We start from the raw sequence: 21,740 nt of genomic DNA on the forward strand, positions 1-21,740 counted from the left end.
CCCCCACAAGAGAGACAGTGTGGTGCAGTAGTTAGAGTATCGGGCTCGGACCGGGAGACCTGAGTTCAAATCCCCACTTGGCCATCATGAAGCTTGCTAGGTGTGACCATAGACCAGGGGTCAGCAAACATTTTCAGCAGGGGGCCGGTCCACTGTCCCTCAGACCTTGTGGGGAGCCAGACTATATTTTTTTTTTGGGGGGGGAGTGAACGAATTCCTTTGCCCCACAAATAACCCAGAGATGCATTTTAAATAAAAGGACACATTCTACTCATGTAAAAACACACTGATTCCCGGACCATCCACTGGCTGGATTTAGAAGGTGATTGGGCTGGATCCGGCCCCTGGGCCTTAGTTTGCCTACCCATGCTTTAGACCAGTCGCTGCTTCTCAGTCTAACCTACCTCGCCAGGTTGTTGTGGGGATTAAATGAGGAAGGGGTCACCTTGAGCTCCCTGGAGAAACAAAGCTGGGATAGCAACACAATAAACAAATAAATAGTGTTTGCTGCAGTTGGGTAGAAAACGCAGAACTGGTGGGGAAAGCTGTTCAGTTGGAAAGCTGATAATGTGCAGCTTGAACAAGGGTTGGTGGTGGGTGTGGTATGCAAATGTGTTTATTAAGTGCTTAATGACTGGCAATGTCAAGAACAGCATGTACACAAATTGCATAAGGACAGAACGTGCTCCATGCTTAAAAGCAACCACATCACAATGCCTTCTTCTGTGGGGCTGGAATCTCCACCTTCTGCTATACAATTCAAAGTGCACAATTCAAAGTGTTGGTGCTGACCTTTAAAGCCCTAAACACCCTCAGCCCAGTATACCTGAAGGAGCGTCTCCACCCCCATCGTTCAGCACTGAGATCCAGCGCCGAGGGCCTTCTGGCAGTTCCCTCATTGCGAGAAGTGAGGTTACAGGGAACCAGACAGAGGGCCTTCTCAGTAGTGGCGCCCACCCTGTGGAACACCCTCCCTCCAGATGTGAAGGAAATAAGCAGCTATCCTATCTTTAAAAGACATCTGAAGGCAGCCCTGTTTAGGGAAGTTTTTAATATTTAATGCTGTACTGTTTTTAACATTTGACTGGGAGCCACCCAGAGTGACTGGGGAAACTCAGCCAGATGGGTGGGGTATAAATAATAAACTATTGTTATTATTATTATTATTCCCTGGACTCAACTCTCGGGCCCCGGACTCTCGGCCTGGCACCCCTGAGAGCCCAGTGCCTATGGGTAAGACGGCCCTGCCTCTGGAGGCACCAGGTTGGCAGTCTAACCAGGGAGCTGATTTGCTAGACCTGCTGGCCAACGCAACAGAATTGGGTGTCCTCACTCACCCTTGCCTGAAACCCCTGGAGAGATGCTGCCAGTCAGTGCAGACAGTATTGAGCTAGATGAGCCAGTGTTCTGGCTCTGTTAGGCAGCTTCCTTTGCCCATATCCTACCTCCTTAACTGCCTTTTCCAGCCACAACCTTGACATGAAGCACCTCGCTGGAGCAGACCCCGAACTCATCCTGTTGAACTCACACTACAGAGAGCTGGAGGTGAGAGGGAGTTTTGATCTCCCCACACTGGTGTGACCCACCGGAGGATTTTTAGCTTCAGGCAGAACTGGGAGAGGTGATGCTCTTCACGGAATATGCAATTGCAGGAATAGTTTTGCTTGTGTTTCTGAATCGAACCTGTAGGGCCCGCAACAAAATGTTGCAGCGCAGCGGCAAGAATCCATCTCCCTAAGAATCATGGGGGGTTTCTTTTGAAATCTTATTTTTCAAGGAGGTTTCAATGGCATTGAAGGGATGCTTGAAAGTATATGGGCAGCAGGTTGGTAAATCGCAGCCAGATTGGTTATTGTTGTCCAGCAAGCCAGCCAGTGGGACTTTTTAATTCCTCCTCCGCTGGACTAGCAAGATTAAGTTGCATAGCACTTTAAAAGCTCCAGGAATATTCAAAAGTAGAGGGACCGGGTGCAGCAGGCCTTTGGGGGCTTCTCTTCAGGAAACCATCTGCCAGATTTCAGCCATGGGCAGGTAAGATGCAAATCTTGCTCTGTGATGCTTAACAGGCTAATTAATGTGCTGCTCACACAGCAAAGGAGCAAAGGTCCATCAAAAATGGGTGCAGCCAGAATTTATGGCAGGGGTGGGGTAGGACACACACCTGTCATCATCCTCTGTCTTAGCAGATTCGGAATGAAACGTCTCAGCAAGAGTTGTTTTAAGTTACTTTCCTTTGACCTCAAGCATTCAGAAAAATCTGTCAAAATCTCCAGCAATTTGAAAACCAGGAAGTTAAATAAAAAAATTAACATCCGGGAATAGCTTTCATGTGGTTAACGAGTCTATTTTCCAAATGACAAAGAGCATGCCTTTTTAATCTTATTTTTAAAATCTAAACTAAAATAAGTTTTCTTGGGTTTGCTGAAAACCTTTTCAGCTATTCCTTCTCCAATTTCTTTTTCCCCCAATGCAGTTTTTCTGCGCACACTCAGTAAGCATAGGCGTTTTCAACTTTTAAGTTAAGTTTTCTTATTTACTTACTTGATGGGGGGGTAGCTGTGCCCTGGCTATGCCCCTGGGTCCAATGCCATCTGCATTTGGATATGCTGGCACCAATCCAGCTGGGTCTCAGCATGTTGTTGCCACCTGCAAGTCTCTGGTTGACCAGGGGAAGAAGGACTGTGGCTCAATGCTAGGACATCTGCTTTGCTTGCAGAAGATCCCCTTTTCAATTCTCACTAGCATCTCCAGGTAGGGCAGGGAAGGTCTTTGGTCTGAAGCCCTGGAGTGCTAACCCATCAGCGTAGCTCAAGGGTAGAGCATCTGCCAGCCTGTGTAAGCAGCACTGAGCTAGGTGGACCAATACTCTGACTTGGCCTAAGGCAGCGCCTTATGCTTTTATTTTGCAGAGAATTCCACTGAGCGATATGTCCCGCAAAGAAATCAACGAGCTGGTGCAGAAGCTGGGCTTCTACCGGAAGGAGAAACCCGACTCGCCTGTCCCCAAAGAGTTCCAGCTTGCTCCTGCCCGGCCGCCCCCTGGTTCAGAAGGCGCCAAGGGAGAGCGTGCAGCAGAGAGCAAAGGGGCTGCGAGTGGAGAACTCTAGCTCTGTTGTGCTCTTGAAAACCTCAGGGGTGTCTTGTGTGCGAGTGTGTGCAAGGGTTGAGAGTGTGGCTCATGTTTTAATACATCCGCAAGCATAGCTGTACCGGTGGGTGTGCATGGTAGTATATGTTGTTCATATATGCAGGGTTGTGTGTGCACACCTGCCAGAGGAGAGCCAAGGAATGTGGCCTGGGCTGTAGAATCCTTTTTTTTAAAAAAAAAGAAAAGACAAGTTTCTAGACCTCATGGTTGGAAAGGTGTACTGAAAGTGTCTGGGCAGTGCCTGCTGATATCCTGAGAGGCCTGAAGAGGGCTGCACTAAATTACTCTTTAGGTCCCTTTCAAATCTACAATTCTATGAAGATTTGCAGCGGTCTTGAGTGCGGAGGTCTGCTCCTCAACCCCGCAAAATAGCAAGATACGTATATGCAAAAAATGAATGTGCCACATTCGCAGGATATGCAACCAAATGCAACGCCCCCTTGTTGCAGAAATTTGGATTTCATTCTTTAATTTGTTTTAGAGTAAAGGGCACACACTGCCCTGTCTGTGGAACGTGAGTAAAAAGTGGTGTGGAAGAAGCTGTGATCTGGGGTGTGGATTCGGGGAGAAAGTGTGCTCTCCCCACTGCCTGGGGAAACAGAGCCAGACCTCCTGGACCAGATCACCTTGATCAGGGAAGTTTTTAATATTTAACGCTGTACTGTTTTTAACACTTGATTGGGAGCCACCCAGAGTGGCTGGGGAAACTCAGCCAGATGGGCGGGGTATAAATAACAAATTATTATTATTATACGTCTTTGAGCAGGTAACATTTTGTTGCATCCTTGCAAACACCCCCTATTAAAGCCCTCCTTGTTTTTGCTCTGGTTAGTTACGGAACGAAGGCAGATGGAGAAACGAATCATCACTATACAGTACAGTTAGTAGATCAGAATTACTGACTCCTATGGAGAAGCAGCCAAGGATAAAGGGTATAAGCAAGAAGCAAAGTAACACTTTGTGGTCGCTGAATAAAAAATCGTCACAATAAAACCAAGTGTGGGTGTCTGACGGGGAATTTGTGCTACTGGAAAATCTGCTTTAAACAGCAGTGTTGAGCACCTGCTCTGCGTGCAGAAGGTCCCAGGTCCAATCCCCAGCATCTCTAGGTAAGGCTGGGAGAGACCCTGCCTGAAATCCTGAGAGCTGCTGCCAGTCAGAGTAGACAATACTGAGCTAGATGCATTAGCTGGTCTGACTCCGTGTAAGGTATCTTCCCAAGTTCCTAGTTAGGAGTTATAGCTCAGTGGCAGAGCATCTGTTTTGCATGCAGAAGGTCCTAAGTGCCATCTCCAGCACATTCAAGTAGGCCTGGAAGGGATTTCCTGTCTGAAATCCTGGCGAGCTGCTGCCAGTCCGTGTAGACAGTACTGAGCTAGATAGACCAATGGCCAGAATCAGCGCAGTGAAGGGCTGCGGCTTTATAGCAGAGCATCTGCTTTGTATGCTGAAGGTCCCACGTTCAATCTTCAGCATCTCTGGCTAGGGCTGGGAATGTCCCTGGGAAGCCTAGAAGGCCGCTGCCAGTCAGTGTGGGCAGTACTGAGCTAGATGGACCACTGGTCTGAATTGGCATCAGGCAGCTTCCTCTGATCATCTTATTTGCTGCTGCAAGTCAAGAATCTCCACGTGTTCAAAGTACTTTGGCCTGCTGGGGTTGTGTGTGTGTTCCTGTGGAACTCCCTCCCACAGGAGGCAGCGACAGCCAACTTTGATGGCTTTAAAAAAGGACTGGACAAATTGATGGAGGAGAAAACCTCATGATGTCTGCTAGCCATGATGGCTCTGCTCTGCCTCCACGGTCAGAGTTTGTAATTTTTCTGAATACCAGTTGCTGAAAACCACAGGAGGAGAAAGTGCTGCTACAGTCAGGTGCTGCTTGCAAGTTTCCCACAGGCATCTGGTTGGCCATAGTGAGATCAGGATGCTGGACTAGGTGGGTCAATGACCTGAACCATCAGACTCTTCCTCTGTTCTTATTTTAGGAGCAAGGCCCAAGTTCAAAAAAATTTGGGAAATGCCATGCTTCACCTTTGCCGCACCAGGAGTCTTCTGAAATTTGCATCATTTTATTTTTGATAATAATTCTATTAGTTTTCAATTATATTAATCCAAATATATCAAATATCAAATATATCATTATATCAATGCCAAATTACAATAACAATTCCCAATATCAATTATTCAAATATCCAATTACATAATTTAGGTGCCCCCCACCCGCGTGCTAGAATTGATGGTTTGATAATTTACTTTATTTCTGCTTTCCATAATCTTACTGATTTCAGTTCCATTCCATTCACAATAGCAATCCCTTATACAACAGCTGCAGTATTTATATCTTCTATTCGTATTAGCACATATAATGATTTATAAGTCTATAATAATAATAATTTATTATTTATACCCCGCCCATCTGGCTGGGTTTCCCAAGCCACTCTGGGCAGCTTCCAGCAGAACACTAAAATACAATAACCTATTAAACATTAAAAGCTTCCCTAAACAGGGCTGCCTTCAGATGTCTTCTAAAAGTCTGGTAGTTGTTCTTCTCTTTGACATCTAGTGGGAAGGTGTTCCACAGGGCAGGCGCCACTACCGAGAAGACCTTCTGTCTGGTTCCCTGTAACTTGGCTTCTTGCAGTGAGGGAACTGCCAGAAGGCCCTCGGCGCTGGACCTCAGCGTCCGGGCAGAACGATGGGGATGGAGACGCTCCTTCAGGTATACTGGACTGAGGCTGTTTAGGGCTATGAAGGTCAGCACCAACACTTTGAATTGTGCTTGGAAACGTACTGGGAGCCAGTGTAGGTCTTTCAAGACCGGTGTTATATGGTCTCGGTGGCCGCTCCCAGTCACCAGTCTAGCTGCCGCATTCTGGATTAGTTGTAGTTTCCGGGTCACCTTCCAAGGTAGCCCCACATAGAGCGCATTGCAGTAGTCCAAGCAGGAGATAACCAGAGCATGCACCACTCTGGCGAGACAGTCCGTGGGCAGATAGGGCCTCAGCCTGCGTACCAGATGGAGTTGATAAACAGCTGCCCTGGACATAGAATTCACCTGTGCCTCCATGGATAACTGTGAGTCCAGAATGACTCCCAGGCTGCGCACCCGGTCCTTCAGGGGCACAGTTACCCCATTCAGGACCAGGGAGTCCCCCACATGAAGGAGTCCTCTACACGTGAAGATCTATATACCCTTTTTCTTTCTGAGTGGGGAAACTTGAATCAATTTAAAACAGACAGAATGAAACAGACAAAAACAGTACGCACTACCAACTCCCCCCTAACAAATGCTGACAACAGCCAAGCACACACAGCTTTTGATCAGGGAGCGTTGGAGACAAGGTATGCCCTAAATTATTCACCGTTTCTCAGAATAAGAGCCCTGCTAGGAATCTTTCCGTGGATGATCAAAGCACTTGAAGAGAAACAAAGCAGGGTATCTTTTTTTAGGCCAAAGAGGAAAGTGCACAGATCAAGGGAAATCAGAGCAGACTTCGCCAACCTGGTGCCCTCCAGATGTTCTGGACTACAACTCCCATGAACCCAATCTGGCTCTGGAGAACAGCGGCTTTGCGAAGGTCGCAGCTGTCTTGTGACACTTGGGGGGGGGCATTGTGTTGTAAGTTTCTCAAGGATGTGAGAAAAAAATTCTGACAAGTATCTGAGATGCTGCAAGAGCATCTGCTCATTTGGCCGCAACAGACAAACATGGCTGCCCCTGCAGAAATTTCTATTTTTTTTTTTTTTATAAATATTTATTGAGATTTTTTTTAAAATACAAAATGCAAAAATAATAAACAATATAACATGAATCATAACACATTTTTCAGAACTTCTTTGGACTCCCTCACGTCTCCCACTCCCACTTACATCGTTATAAATTTTTCCCAGCAATTTATCATCTTGTTTATATTCTTAAATTTTGTTCAGTTAATTTAATCTATTCTCCACAAATTTTATGTTTCCCTCAATCTCACTTATCGTCAATTTCAAATCTGATTCAGTGGTAGGCAATTATTTATGATCTAGCATCCTTCTTATCCTTCAACCAAATTACAATACTTTTGTAGATAAATCTTGAATTTCTTCCAGTCTTCTTCAACCCTCTCTTCTCCCAGGTCTCGAATTCTGCCAGTCATCTCGGCCAGTTGCATATAGTCCATCAGCTGCATCTGCCACTCTTCCAGTGTGGGTAGATCTTGAGTTTTCCAACTCTTGGCGATGAGTATCCTTGCTGCCGTTGTTGCATACATAAAAAATGTTCGGTCCTTCTTTAACACCTTCTGGCCGACAATGCCCAGAAGGAAGGCCTCTGGTTTCTTAGTGAAGGTATACTTAAATACCTTTTTCAACTCATTATAAATCATTTCCCAGAAGGCCTTCACTCTAGGGCAAGTCCACCAGAGGTGAAAGAATGTTCCTTCATGTTCCTTACATTTCCAACATTTATTATCAGACAAATGGTATATTTTGGCAAGTTTAACTGGGGTCATGTACCATCTATATATCATTTTCATTACATTTTCCTTCAAAGCATTACATGCAGTGAAGTTCAGCCCAGTGGTCCACAACCTTTCCCAGTCCTCAAACATAATATTATGCCCAATATCCTGAGCCCACTTTATCATAACCGATTTAACCATTTCGTCTTGTGTATTCCATTTCAGCAGCAAGTTATACATTCTTGATAATACCTTAGTTTTTGGTTCTAACAATTCTGTTTCCAACTTCGATTTCTCCACCTGGAACCCTACCTTTTTGTCATTTTTAAAAACTTCTTTAATCTGAGCGTAATGTAACCAGTCTCGCACTTTATCCTTCATTTTCTCCAAACTCTGCAATTTCCAATTGTCTCCGTCTTTTTCTAGTATTTCCCAATATTTTGGCCAGTTGGCCTCCATATTGGGTCTTTTTCGGGCCTTAGCTTCCAGAGGTGAAAGCCACCTCGGAGTTTTGTTTTCCAATAAGTCTTTGTATTTTGTCCAGACTTTAAAAACTGCTTTCCTGACAATATGGTTCTTAAAGACCTTATTAATCTTAACCTTATCGTACCATAGATATGCATGCCAGCCAAAAGCATTGTTAAACCCTTCCAAATCCAATACGTCAGTGTCTTCGAGAAGTAGCCAGTCTTTTAGCCAGCAAAAGGCTGCGGCTTCATAATACAACTTTAGGTCTGGCAGGGCAAAGCCCCCTCTTTCTTTCGCATCAGTTAGTATCTTAAACTTAATTCTGGGCTTTTTGCCCTGCCAGACTAATCTAGATATATCTCTCTGCCACTTCCGGAAGCACTCTGTCTTGTCCACAATCTGCAATGTTTGAAACAAAAACAACATCTTTGGCAATACATTCATCTTAACAGCAGCGATTCGGCCTAACAGAGAAAGCTTCAATTTTGTCCAACTATCCAAATCTCTCTTAATTTCAGACCAACATTTTTCATAATTATCCTTAAATAGACTCAGATTTTTTGCTGTTATGTTTACCCCTAGGTACTTTACTTTTTTAACCACAGTTAGTTCTGTTTCTCTCTGAAACTGTTCTGACTCTGCATCTGTCAAGTTTTTCCCCAACACCTTAGTTTTCTGTTTATTTAGTTTAAATCCCGCCACCCGACCAAAATCTTGGATTAGTTGTAATACTCTTTTTGTACTAGATTCTGGCTCCTGCAAGGTCAGAACTAGGTCATCTGCAAAAGCTTTAAGTTTATATTGTTTCGCTCCGACCTGAATCCCTTCCACCAACCGGTCCCCTCTAATCATATTCAAGAGCACCTCCAGAACTGATATAAATAACAAAGGGGAAATCGGGCAGCCTTGTCGTGTTCCTTTTTCAATTTTAAACTCTTCAGTAACCACATTGTTTACTATCTATTTAGCCTTTTGTTCTGAATATATTGCGTCAATCCCATTCTCAAAACCCCGACCCACTCCCATTTCTTTTAAGTTTCCCTTCATAAATTTCCAAGAGATATTATCAAAGGCCTTCTCCGCATCTATAAAAATTAACACTGCTTTTGTATTTATATCAGTTTGCAAAAGTTCCAAAATGTCAATAATGTTCCTTGTATTAGCAAACATGTGTCTACCTGGGAGAAAGCCTGCCTGGTCTTTATGAATTACTTCATTTAGAACTTTTTTAAATCTACTTGCCAAAACGTCTGCAAAAATTTTGTAATCCACATTTAAAAGGGAGATGGGACGGTAGTTCTTAAGTTGCGTCTTTTCAGCTTCCGATTTTGGTATCAATGTGATGAAAGCTTCCTTCCACGATTCCGGCGCCCTCCTCCCCTCCATGATTTCATTGCTAACCTCCATCAGTGGTTGTATCAAATGGTCTTTTAATATCTTATAATACTTGGAGGTTAGCCCGTCTGGCCCTGGAGATTTGCCCAGTTTCATGTTTTGAATGGCTTGTTCAATTTCTTGACATGTTATTTTACTGTTCAGGAGAGATCTATTTTCTTGTGACAACTTTTTAAGTCCATTTTTCTCCAAAAATTGTTTTAACTCGACCTCATTCTGCGGCCCTTGGGTATATAATTTTTTGAAGTATTTCTGGAAACACTTTCTAATCTCCGTGGGGTTCTGGATGTTTCTTCCTTCAATTTCCTTCAATGTGAGAAAAAAATTCTGACAAGTATCTGAGATGCTGCAAGAGCATCTGCTCATTTGGCCGCAACAGACAAACATGGCTGCCCCTGCAGAAATTTCTACTGGGAAAGCACAATCACAGCTGTAAAGTTAAAGGTAAAGGGACCCCTGACCATTAAGTCCAGTCATGACTGACTCTGGGGTTGTGGTGCTCATCTCGCTTTATTGGCTGAGGGAGCCGGCGTACAGCTTCCAGGTCATGTGGCCAGCATGACTAAACCGCTTCTGGTGAACCAGAGCAGCGCACGGAAACGCCGTTTGCCTTCCCACCGGAGCGGTACCTATTTATCTACTTGCACTTTGACGTGCTTTTGAACTGCTAGATTGGCAGGAACAGGACCAAGCAATGGGAGCTCACCCCGTCGTGGGGATTCGAACCGCCAACCTTCTGATCGGCAAGTCCCAGGCTCTGTGGTTTAACCTACAGTGCCACCCACGTCCCAGTCACAGCTGGTAGATTTCAAAATTCTGTTTTAAGCGCTTTTGGCCAGAAAAACCCCCGGATCCTTGATTTTTCCTTCTTCCAACCTCCATTTCTATGTTATTTAATAACAGCACAATTCGGGATGTGGACTCACATTGGGTTGTGCTGTCTGTCACAACCTCAAGATCTCTTTCCTAGTCAGTCACCACTATTTCAGACTCAATAACTTACAAGTTCACATTTGTACTGTTCATTTAAAGCACCATGGTACCACTTTTAACAGTCACGGCTTCTTCCCAAAGGATCCTGGAAAGTGTAGTTTGTAAAAGGCACTGAGAGTTGTTTGGAGACACACCTCTTCCCCTTACAGATCTACAATTCCCTGAGTTCCCCGCGAAGTGGGATTGACTGTTAAGCCACTCTTGGAATTGTAACTCTGGGAAGGGAATAGGGGTCCCGCCTAACAATGCTCAGCACCCTTAACAAGCTATAGTTCCCAAGATACTTTTAAGGGATGCCATGACTGTTTTAAAGAGGTATTGTGCCTTAAGCACACAGTGCAGATTGGGCCTAAGTGCAGGTAGGGTTACAGAATAGGGACCTTCTATTCTAAAGCAATTAGGGATGCGGGTGGCGCTGTGGGTTAAACCACAGAGCCTAGGACTTGCCGATCAGAAGGTTAGAGGTTTCTAATTAGAGGTTTCTCTGCTGCTCTGACATTCATTCCAGAATACGTTCCCACCCCCTTCCATGCTTTGATCGCTGTTCCAGAACAGCTTGCATTGGTTAGTATTAGGCTCTGTAATTGAACCGGAGAGGTCAAGGGTTCCATACCCTCCAACATTTCTCCAATGAAAATAGGGGTGTCCTATCTAATAATAGGGACGCAGGTGGCGCTGTGGGTTAAACCACAGAGCCTAGGACTTGCTGATCAGAAGGTCGGCGGTTCGAATCCCCGCGATGGGGTGAGCGCCCGTTTCTCTGTCCCTGCTCCTGCCCACCTAGCAGTTCGAAAGCACATCAAAGTGCAAGTAGATAAATAGGTACCGCTCCAGTGGGAAGGCAAACGGCGTTTCCGTGCGCTGCTCTGGTTCGCCAGAAGCGGCTTAGTCATGCTGACCACATGAGCCGGAAGCTGTACGCCAGCTCCCTTGGCCAATAAAGCGAGATGAGTGCCGCAACCCCAGAGTCAGTCACGACTGGGCCTAATGGTAAGGGTCCCTTTACCTTTACCTTTATTCTAGGTTGGCAGCAGCAGGGACTGAGCAACAGGAACTCACCCCGTTGCAGGGATTCGAACCACCAACCTTCTGATCAACAAGTCGTAGGCTCTGTGGTTTAACCCACAGCGCCACCCGCGTCCCTAAAACAATAGAATGTCCCTATTTTCATGCAAAATGTTGGAGGGTATGTATACAAAGGCAGTTATGCTTCTGAATACCAGTTACTGGAAACCACAAGACGGGGAGAATGCTCTCGTGCTCGGCTCCTACATACAGGCTTCCCGTTGGGGCTTTGAAAACTGGATTCTGGATGAGATGAGCTATTGGCCTGATCCATTAGCAGACTCACTTTACGTTCTTATTATTCTCCTTTTTGCACCAATGTCCATCATTTCACTCTTTCTCACATGGAATTGCATGTGCCGTTTTAATGCCGATTCACCCAGTTTGGGGAGAGACGCTTTTCGGAGCTCCTTGTGGTCCCATTTTGGTTTTAACCACCCTGAATAATCGGGCGCTCGCCCCTTGCTCCTAATCATTTGCTCAGTCTCTCCTCCTGATGCTGTTCTCCTCCAGCATTGCTCAGGGGAGCCTGCCAACCGCAGCTGGTTGCGCTAACAAGACCCACCTGGGCCTCTGTTGATTCCAGCTTGGCTCATGCTTGCCATTATCAGGGAGGCACTGCTAAAGAATAAATAGCCACAGGCAGCTGTTTCTCTGGCTGGCCTGAGGTAGACCAGTAGGTCCCCTCCCAGGGGTTGATTTCCCAACAATATTGACTTCAGAAACAGAGCTGCTACAGGCTTGAGTTTCACGTGCAAAATGCAGGTGCTCTCTTCCCAGCTGAAGAGGAACGGTTACGACATTTGCAGTTCAGAGAAAAGGTGAATAAGAGGGACGTGGTAGAGGCGCAAAGAATTATGCATGGAGGACGTAGAGAAAGAAAATGAACAAGATCTACATCCCGTACAATTTGATTCCCTCCCCCCCTTCTTTTTTTCCTTTCTCCTCCTGTGATGAGGATGCATTTTAATGTTTTAATTGTTTTAATGTTGAATTTCAATCTTGTTTTTAAGTTGTATTTCAATCAACTTGTTTTTATTACTGGTTGTTAGCCGCCCTGAGCCTGAACTTGGCTGGAGAGGGCGGGGTATAAATATTTTTTAAAAATTTTATTATTATTATTATTATTATTATTATTATTATTATTATTATTATTACTCACCACTCACACCAACCTATCACTGCGCCTTCATGCTAAGGAGAGCTGCACCTGTTGGATTTCCGCCTGGCAGATAACTAGTAAAGAGGGAAAAAACCCACCCACCCACCAAGAAATCACAGACTGACAGCAACTTCTCCAGGGTTGCAAACAGGGGACATGGCCAGCTCTACCTGGCAATGGCAGGAATTGAACCCGGAGCATTCTACATCCCAAGTAGATGCTCCAGCCACTGAGCTATGGTCTGCCAGGGCTTTATCCATCCATCCCAATAAGGAATCTTGTGACCCAGGAAGACTCTTAAGAGTCACCAGGCAAGAGTCACAAGGCGGGATTTTGGCCCCATGGGGAATAGTTTCTTGCCCAAGTGGGAGACAGTTCCTCTGACACCCAGAAGCTGGCAGCTTCTTCCCTCTACCCAGAAAAGCATATTGCTCAGCCTTCATTGAGGAAGAATGCTACGCTTCTAATAATAACGGGGGATAATAATAAATCCTGACGGTCTCCTGCCTTTGCAAGCGGAGAGTGGATGAGTCACGGCAAATGTGGGTAAATTAAAAAGCCGCCAGGGAGCCTGTGAGTCAGGCAGAATTGCAGGGTTCTGCTGAGCTCTCCGTGCTGAGCAGGGTCACGCAGGGGTCTCTCAACAGGGGGCGCTGTCCTCTGTGAGTCAGACTTTCCCCCTGTGAAGCAAGGAAGGGTGCCGGTGGGGGGGGGGGAGCTGCAGAAGCGGGTGGGTGGTTGCGTGGCTTGAGTGACATGTGGGAAGTGTTCCGCAAGCGGAAAGCTAGAGTGTCAGGGAAGAGGCGTCGGCTTCCAAATACCATTTCTCTGGTGCTGTTTTTTTTCCTTGCATGTGGGTGGGGAGCAGGGACGTGTTTTCAGGGGGATGGAGTATTCCTTCATGCATGCGACACCCCGCTCTCACCCCATTTCCGCAGCTTGGAGTGAAAAAGCCTTGGAGTGGGGAACCAGATGCCTGTGGCAAACCTGAAAACAGGATTCGAACACAAGGTCCCTTTCCCCTAGGAGGGAAGGTTGCAACAATTGGGACTTTTTAGTGTAGAGAAAGGACTCGGGTGGCGCTTTGGGTTAAACCACAGAGCCTAGGACTTGCCGATCAGAAGGTCGGCGGTTCGAATCCCCGCAACTGGGTGAGCTCCCATTGCTCGCTCCCAGCTCCTGCCAACCTAGCAGTTCGAAAGCACATCAAAGTGCAAGTAGATAAATAGGTACCACTCTGGCGGGAAGGTAAACAGCATTTCCGTGCACTGCTCTGGTTCGCCAGAAGCGGTTTAGTCATGCTGGCCACATGACCCGGAAGCTGTACACCAGCTCCCTCGGCCAGTAAAGCGAGATGAGTGCCGCAACCCCAGAGTCGGCCACGACTGGACCTAATGGTCAGGGGTCCCTTTACCTTTACTTTTTAGTGTAGAGAAAAGGCAAGTAAGAAGGGAGGTGATAGAATATTATGAAATGATGGCATGGCATGGTGAAAGTGGATAGAGAATATTTTTACTCCCTAAAAGTACTTCCCCCCCCAAAAAAAAATCAGAGTCCTTTTTGTTGAGGATAATCCAGACAGAAATTCCCAGGTGTCAAAAAAGGTAGTTTATGTATGCCACTACTGCGGCCCGTGTTTTGTTAGCCCAAAAATGGAAAAAAAGCGAGGTACCAACCAAAGAAGAATGGCAACTTAAACTGATGGAATATGCACAGCTTGCAGACCTAACATATAGAACAAGAGAACAAGAAGGGCATAGGTTTAATAATGGAATACTGAATGGTTTCGTTTATGTAAAATATGCAGGGATTTATGTTATGCAACATGAACCATGGAAAGGGAAGGCATTGATATTTTAAGGTTGTTTAAATGAATATTCTAAAATGTAAAACAGAAAATTTAATAAAAATTCTAGAGAAATTTTTTACTCCCTCTCTCACAAGTCATGGACATTCAGTACCACTGAATGTTGGCAGAGTCAGGACAGGTGAAAAAAATAACTTCTTCCCGCAGAGCAGAGTTAAATCTGTGGAACTCCCTGCCACAGGAGGCATTGATGGCCACCTACCCAGACGGCTTGAAAAGACGTTTAGGCAAATGTTTTGAGGACAAGGCTACCAGCGGCTGCTAACCATGATGGTTATGCTCTGCCTCCATGGTCAAAGGCAGTAATGCTTCTGAACATTGCTAGGAACCGCAGGTAGACAGAGTGCTGTTGCACTCATATCGTGCTTGAGGGTTTCCTACAGGCCTCTGGTCAGCCTCTGTGAGAACAGGATGCTGGACAAGATGGGTCGCTGGCCTGATCCAGCAGATTCTGCTTATGTTCTTGTGGCTCTGCTGGGAAGCAGCGTCCGTTGGGTTCAGTTCCTGCTTATGGGCTTCTCATCTGTTTGGCCACTGTGAGATCAGAACCCCAGACTCTCTCTATTTTCCAGGGACGTCCCTGATTTTTAGAGAAGCCAGCTCAGTTTTTGACTGAAACCCGGAATGTCCCACTTTTCCTTAGGACGTCCCCAGTCCTTTTTTGCTTAAAAAATGTTTAGGGGTACTCTCATTTTGACTCAAGAAAACCACCATTTTATAGTTCAAATCGGGGAACAATAAATACAGTAAATGGACAAAAGTACAAAGATTCACAAAATGTTTAAGGGTATGCATACTCCTGCGTCCCCCCAGGAAAAAAGCACTGGACGTCCCATTTCATCGAAATATTGGAGGGTATGGAGTTATGCAAGCCAAGGAGATAAGTAACTAGACAACCTTTAGAAGACATCTGAAGGCAGCTCTGTATAGCGAAGTTTTCGTTTTTAAAAATGTTTAATGTTTTATTATGTTTTTATCTATGTTGGAAGGTGCCCATAGTGGCTGGGGCAACCCAGTCAGATGTGTGGGGTATACATAGTAACATTATTATTGTGGGATAAAAAGGTAAAGGGACCCCTGACCGTTAGGTCCAGTCGCGGACGACTCTGGGGTTGCAGTGCTCATCTCGCTTTATTGCCCGAGGGAGCCAGCGTACAGCTTCCGGGTCATGTGGCCAGCATGACTAAGTCATTTCTGGTGAACCAGAGCAGCGCACGGAAACGCCATTTACCTTCCCGCTGGAGCGGTACCTATTTATCTACTTGCACTTTGACGTGCTTTCGAACTGCTAGGTGGGCAGGAGCAGGGACTGAGCAACGGGAGCTCACCCCGTCGCGGGGATTCAAACCGCCGACCTTCTGATCGGCAAGTCCTAGGCTCTGTGGTTTAACCCACAGTGCCACCCGCATCCCTATTATTAGATAGGACACCCCTATTTTCATTGGAGAAATGTTGGAGGGTATGGAACCCTCGACCTCTCAGGTTCAATTACAGAGCCTAATAATAACCAATGCAAGCTGTTCTGGAACAGCGATCAAAGCATGGAAGGGGGTGGGAATGTATTCTGCAATGAATGTCAGAGCAGCAGAGAAACCTCTAATTAGAGAAATATCGCAAGTCTCAGCGTTGGGGGGTGGGGTAGGATTCCAAAACCAGCAATAGGGCATCACTTTTATATTAGGGGACCTTTCTTTCAGCCTGGGGGGCCGCATTCCCTTGTGGGCAGCCAGTTGGGGGCTGCACACCAGGGATGGTTGAGGCCAGAGGCAAACATGGGTGGAGTCACGAATGCAACTCCGGCTGCATTCCGGCTACACAGGTCGGAGGTTTGGACAGAAACGTCTTTCCACCCTTCATCCAGCCAGTGTAAAGGATGTGCTCCATGTGGGTGGAAGCACTCGGGGAGGGTCTGGAGCAGGGCTTGTAGGGAGTGTAAGCACAGGCTGGGGAGAGTCCTGGGGGCCAGGTGATGAGGACTGCGAGGGCCACAATCACATTGAGTTCTTAGTCTTTCCAAGGTAGCCTGAACATTCACGCAGAACCACTGTGTGGTGCAACATAAGATGAGCTGGGCAGGTGGCAGATGAAGATGATGGATTTTTCGGAGCTAGCCAACCTGACTGGAAGAGTCCGCGACCAGAAGGAGGAGGAGTATCAGGAGGAATGGACGAAATTAAAGACTATTTAGTTAAATATGTTAACTTAATTGGAAAAGCTTGCAAATACCAGATAGGCTTAGGTTAGGATATAAATATGTAATGTGATGAATTAATATGTTCGATGCTAAATTTGAAAGAAAGAAAGATATTAAGTGATTAAGTTAATTTTAAAAGAATATTGGTTTTGGAGAACTGTTAAAATGATATACACTGAAATTCAACCAGGGGGATACGAGGAAGTCACTTAACAATGTTAGTAAGATTGGTTTAAATATGGCTGAGATTTATGTCTGTTTGTCTATTTGTTTGCTTGTTTAAATTTTTTGGGGGAAATTAATTTTAAAAATTGAAAAAAAGAAAGATAAGCTGGGCAGGATCAGGCCTGTGCATAGCTGTCAATGTTTCCCCTTTTTAAAGGGAAATTCCCTTATTCCAAATAGGATTCCTCACAAGAAAGGGGGAAAGTTGACAGCTATGGGCCTGTGGCCCACCTCGTCCTGCATCCTGGTGCCTTTGGGAGGCCCCACCCCCACCCCAACGGAGGAGTCCTGGTCTGCAGAAGCAGCTGGAAAAGAGGGTACAAAAGGCTGTGCCCTATTTTTGAAAGCTCCCGTACCCTAAAGACACACGCTCCCCCTGCAATTGGAAAAGTAGCACATCAGGAAGCAGGCTGAACTAGACTTTCCTCCCTTCACATAATGCTAGTTTAATTTGCAGGGGATATTGTTTCTGCGTGGGGACTGATAGCATCCCAAAATGTGATCTCCTTCTATACTATTTTATGATTCTACTACACAGGTGGGCCAGGCCTAAATGTTATCGCGGTGATCTGCTTTTTCCTCGTTGTTGTCTCTGACTACAGTGGTACCTCGGGTTACATACGCTTCAGGTTACATACGCTTCAGGTTACAGACTCCGCTAACCCAGAAATATTACCTTGGGTTAAGAACTTTGCTTCAGGATGAGAATAGGAATCGTGCTCCGGCGGCAGTGGTAGTGGCAGCAGGAGGCCCCATTAGCTAAAGTGGTGCTTCAGGTTAAGAACAGTTTCAGGTTAAGAACGGACCTCTGGAACGAATTAAGTACTTAACCCGAGGTACCACTGTACTTCCAGACGATCTCCTTATTGGGCACCCATTCTGATTTGTTGTGGAGAGGTGAGATGCCATTGTTTCAAGTTTTTATTGATCCCACGTTTTCTGGTGCATTACTACAGATGCACCAAATGAACTTGGATTGCACAGCCTGGATGGGACTGAATCCCACTGGAAAAGAGCCTCAGTCTGGAAGGGTTTTCTGAGATCAGCCATTTGGCTGCAGTCCTGCCATGAACCACCAGGGGGCAGATATTTCTCCCTGTGCTGAGCGCTCAGCCCCAGGGAGTTTGGCGCATGCTTGAAAGGTTATATATGTGTGTGTCTGTTTCTGTGTGTGTGTGTGTGTGTGTGTGTGTGTGTGTGTGTGATGCTCAGGAAAAAGCCTTGAGGCCATCCAAAGTTCATTGCGGTCTGTGCACCTGTTGTAAAGGATAAGGGCACTGCATGGGAAATAAATACTTCCGGATATGTGAGCTGGTGTGGTGCAGTGGCTGAAACATTCGTTTCATTTAATTTAATTTCAATACCGCTTTATATTTTTAAGAAAAATCTCAAAGCTGTTTACAGCATATTAAAAGATCGATAATACAATCTGAAACCAAACATTTCTGAAGAAAGTCAAATATAGAGTATACAGTCAAAGCAGCATAATCGACAGAAAACTAAAATGTCATCTTAAAGATTTCAAAATAAAACATTAGAAAGGAGGTCAACTAGAGAATAAATATTTAATACAAAGTTAACAAAAAAAACTTAAATATTTGAAAAAAAATGCTAATTGAAGTCAAATATAAAATGCACATTTAAAACAGCATAATTAACAAGAGAGTAAAATATTATCATATCCAGTATATTCACAGATAGGAACAAAAACACACAGAAAGGCTGCCTTATACTGAGCCAGACCACTGGTCCACCTAGCTCAGTAATGTCAGCACTGACTGGCAGCAGCTGCCCAGGGTCCAGGCAGGGAGTCTTTCCCCCCACCCAAACTGGATACACCAAGGACTTAACCTGGGACCTTCTGCATGCAAAGCATATGCTCTACCGCTGAGCTGCAGCCCCTCACTACACTGCATTAGACCACTGGGTCCACCTAGCTCAGTAATGTCTACACTGACAGGCAGCAGCTTTCCAGTTTTCCAGGCAGGGTTCGCTTTCCCATCCCTAATCTGGAGATGGTGCTGAGGTCTGAACCTGGGACGTTCTGCATGCAGACAAGGTGCTCTACCACTGAGCTATTGCCCTTCCAAAACAGGAACAGGCCTTGCACTGAGTCAGGCCACTGGTCCATCTAGTTCAGTGTTGTCTGCACTGACTGGCAGCAGCTCTCTGAGGTTCCAGGCAAGGAAGAGCTGATATCAAGGCAGGTCTATGCATACATTTAAAGCACATTCAACACACCTTCCTCTCCAACGAGGATCCTAGGAAATGTAGTTTCTGCCCCACTGAGCAGGAAGGATCCCAGGGGATCCATAGAGAGAAGCCTGGCCGGGGGGCGGGGGGGAGGCACAGGCAGCCCTCAACCTTCCCCCTCCTTCCTTCCATTTTCTGTGAACTGCCCTGAGACCTCTGGGTATAGGGTGGTATATAAATTCAATAAATAAAGAAAAATAAAATAAATATTTTTTAAAAAATTGTGAATCTAATAGAAGTAAAAAGAAAGAAAACAAACAAATGATAAAATAGTAATGTTAGCTTAAAAACAAAACAAAACACAACAACAGACAACAAAAATCCATTGCAAGATGACTTTAACAATAGGAATACTGATGTAGCCTTGCAAATTAATGCAGGCAGCCCAAATATCCAAACCGGTGTCTGAATGAAATCGACACTGATAAGCCATGCATTCAAACCCAGGAAGGGCAGGCAGACCTGGAGGAAGATTGTGGTCCTTCTATCCTTGCAATGGAAGTCTCTCAGCCATCATGAGGGCTTTAGCTGTCCAGCAACGTGAGATTTCCCTGCTCTGTCCAGGTCTGGGGCGGATCTTGAGTCTCACAGGAGCAACCCAGTCCAGAAGAGCGCAGCTAGGACCAGGACCTTGGACAGCTCCAAGGGACCCTGTACTGTTCATGCAGCTTCACCTCAAAAAGCCTATTGCAGAGTTGGGAAAGGTTCATAAGAGGCAAGCAAGGTGATCCAGGGGTTGGAAAGAGGAGAGGCTGCAGCCTGGGTAGCTCAGTTGGTTAGAGCATGGTGCTGATAACGCCAAGGCTGTAGGTTCAATCCCTGTATGGGACAGCTGCATATTCCTGCACTGCTTAGGGTTGGATGATCCTCAAGGTCCCTTCCAATTCTACGATTTAGGGCTTTTAAGTTTAGAGAAAAGACAAACCGGCAGTGCCATGATAGAAGTTTGTGAAACCACGCATTGCATGGAGAAAGAGGACTAGAAAAAGTTTTCCCTCCCCCTGTCATAGTCCTAGAATTCATAGACATCCAACGAAGGTGGATGTTGGAAGTTGGAAATAAAGTCCATCTTCACAAAGTGCATAAACTGTGGAACTCACTGCCACAGGAGGCAGTGATGGCCACCAACTTAAAGCGTTTTAAATAATATATTGTTTTTTCTGATATCTGTGCATGAAGGATACAAGTTTGATAAATAATCATAATAATTTAAAAGAGGATTGGACAAATCCATGGAGGAGAAGGCTATCGGTGGCTACTAGCCATGATGGATTTCCTCTGACTCCATGGTTGGAGGGAGCAATGCTTCTGAATACCAGTTCCTGGAAGCCACAAGAGGGGGAAGTGATGGACTACCTAAATTGTCACAAGAAAATAGATCAATCCTGAATTGCAAAATAACACGACAAGAGATTGAACAAGCCATTCAGAACATGCAATTGGGCAAATCCCCAGGGCCAGATGGGCTGACCTCCAAGTATTATATGACATTAAAAGACTATCTGATACAACCACTGATGGAGGTTAGCAATGAAATTATGGAGGGGAAGAGGGCGCCGGAATCGTGGAAGGAAGCTTTTATCACATTGATACCAAAATCGGAAGCTGAAAAGACACAACTTAAGAACTATCGTCCCATCTCTCTTTTAAACGTGGATTACAAAATATTTGCAGACATTTTGGCAAGTAGATTTAAAAAAGTATTAAATGAAGTAATTCACAAGGACCAGGCAGGCTTTCTCCCAGGTAGACACCTGTTTGCTAATACAAGGAACATCATTGACATTTTGGAACTTTTGCAAACAGATATAAATACAAAAGCAGTGTTAATTTTTATAGATGCGGAGAAGGCCTTTGACAATATTTCCTGGAAATTTATGAAGGGAAATTTAAAAGAAATGGGAGTGGGACGGGGTTTTGAGAATGGGATTGATGCAATATATTCAGAGCAAAAGGCTAAATTGATAGTCAACAATGTGGTTACAGAAGAGTTTAAAATTGAAAAAGGAACACGACAAGGCTGCCCTATTTCCCCTCTGCTATTTATTTCGGTTCTGGAGGTGCTCTTGAATATGATTAGAGGGGACCGGTTGGTGGAAGGAATTCAGGTCGGAGCGAAACAATATAAACTTAAAGCTTTTGCAGATGACCTAGTTTTGACCTTGCAGGAGCCAGAATCTAGTACGAAAAGAGTATTACAATTGATTCAAGACTTTGGTCGGGTGGCGGGATTTAAATTAAACAAACAGAAAACCAAGGTATTGGGAAAAAATTTGACAGATACAGAGTCAGAACGGTTTCAGAGAGAGACAGAATTAAATGTGGTTAAAAAAGTAAAGTACCTAGGGGTAAACATAACAGCAAAAAATCTGAATCTATTTAAGGACAATTATGAAAAATGTTGGTCAGAAATTAAGAGAGACTTAGACAGTTGGACAAAATTGAAACTTTCTTTGTTAGGCCGAATTGCTGCTATCAAGATGAATGTATTGCCAAAAATGTTGTTTTTGTTCCAAACACTACAGATT

The 21,740-nt window shown here is 45.1% G+C and overlaps 2 protein-coding genes across 2 annotated transcripts in view; one reads left to right on the forward strand and one right to left on the reverse strand.

The window, feature by feature from the left end:
* LOC307205031 (selenoprotein M-like) overlaps window positions 1–21,740 on the reverse strand; it is a 43,846-nt gene that overhangs the window by 9,867 nt on the left and 12,239 nt on the right. The gene's annotated exons all lie outside the window — the stretch shown is intronic.
* Window positions 1,426–3,773, forward strand: LOC307205399 (selenoprotein M-like). The gene is made up of 2 exons (XM_079957699.1): window positions 1,426–1,545; window positions 2,910–3,773. The coding sequence occupies exons 1-2, from the start codon at window positions 1,480–1,482 to the stop codon at window positions 3,105–3,107; spliced, it is 264 nt and encodes an 87-aa protein (XP_079813825.1). The 5' UTR covers window positions 1,426–1,479; the 3' UTR covers window positions 3,108–3,773.

The sequence above is a fragment of the Podarcis cretensis genome, assembly GCF_951804945.1.
Source record: "Podarcis cretensis genome assembly, chromosome: 16".
Classification (NCBI taxonomy): domain Eukaryota; kingdom Metazoa; phylum Chordata; class Lepidosauria; order Squamata; family Lacertidae; genus Podarcis; species Podarcis cretensis.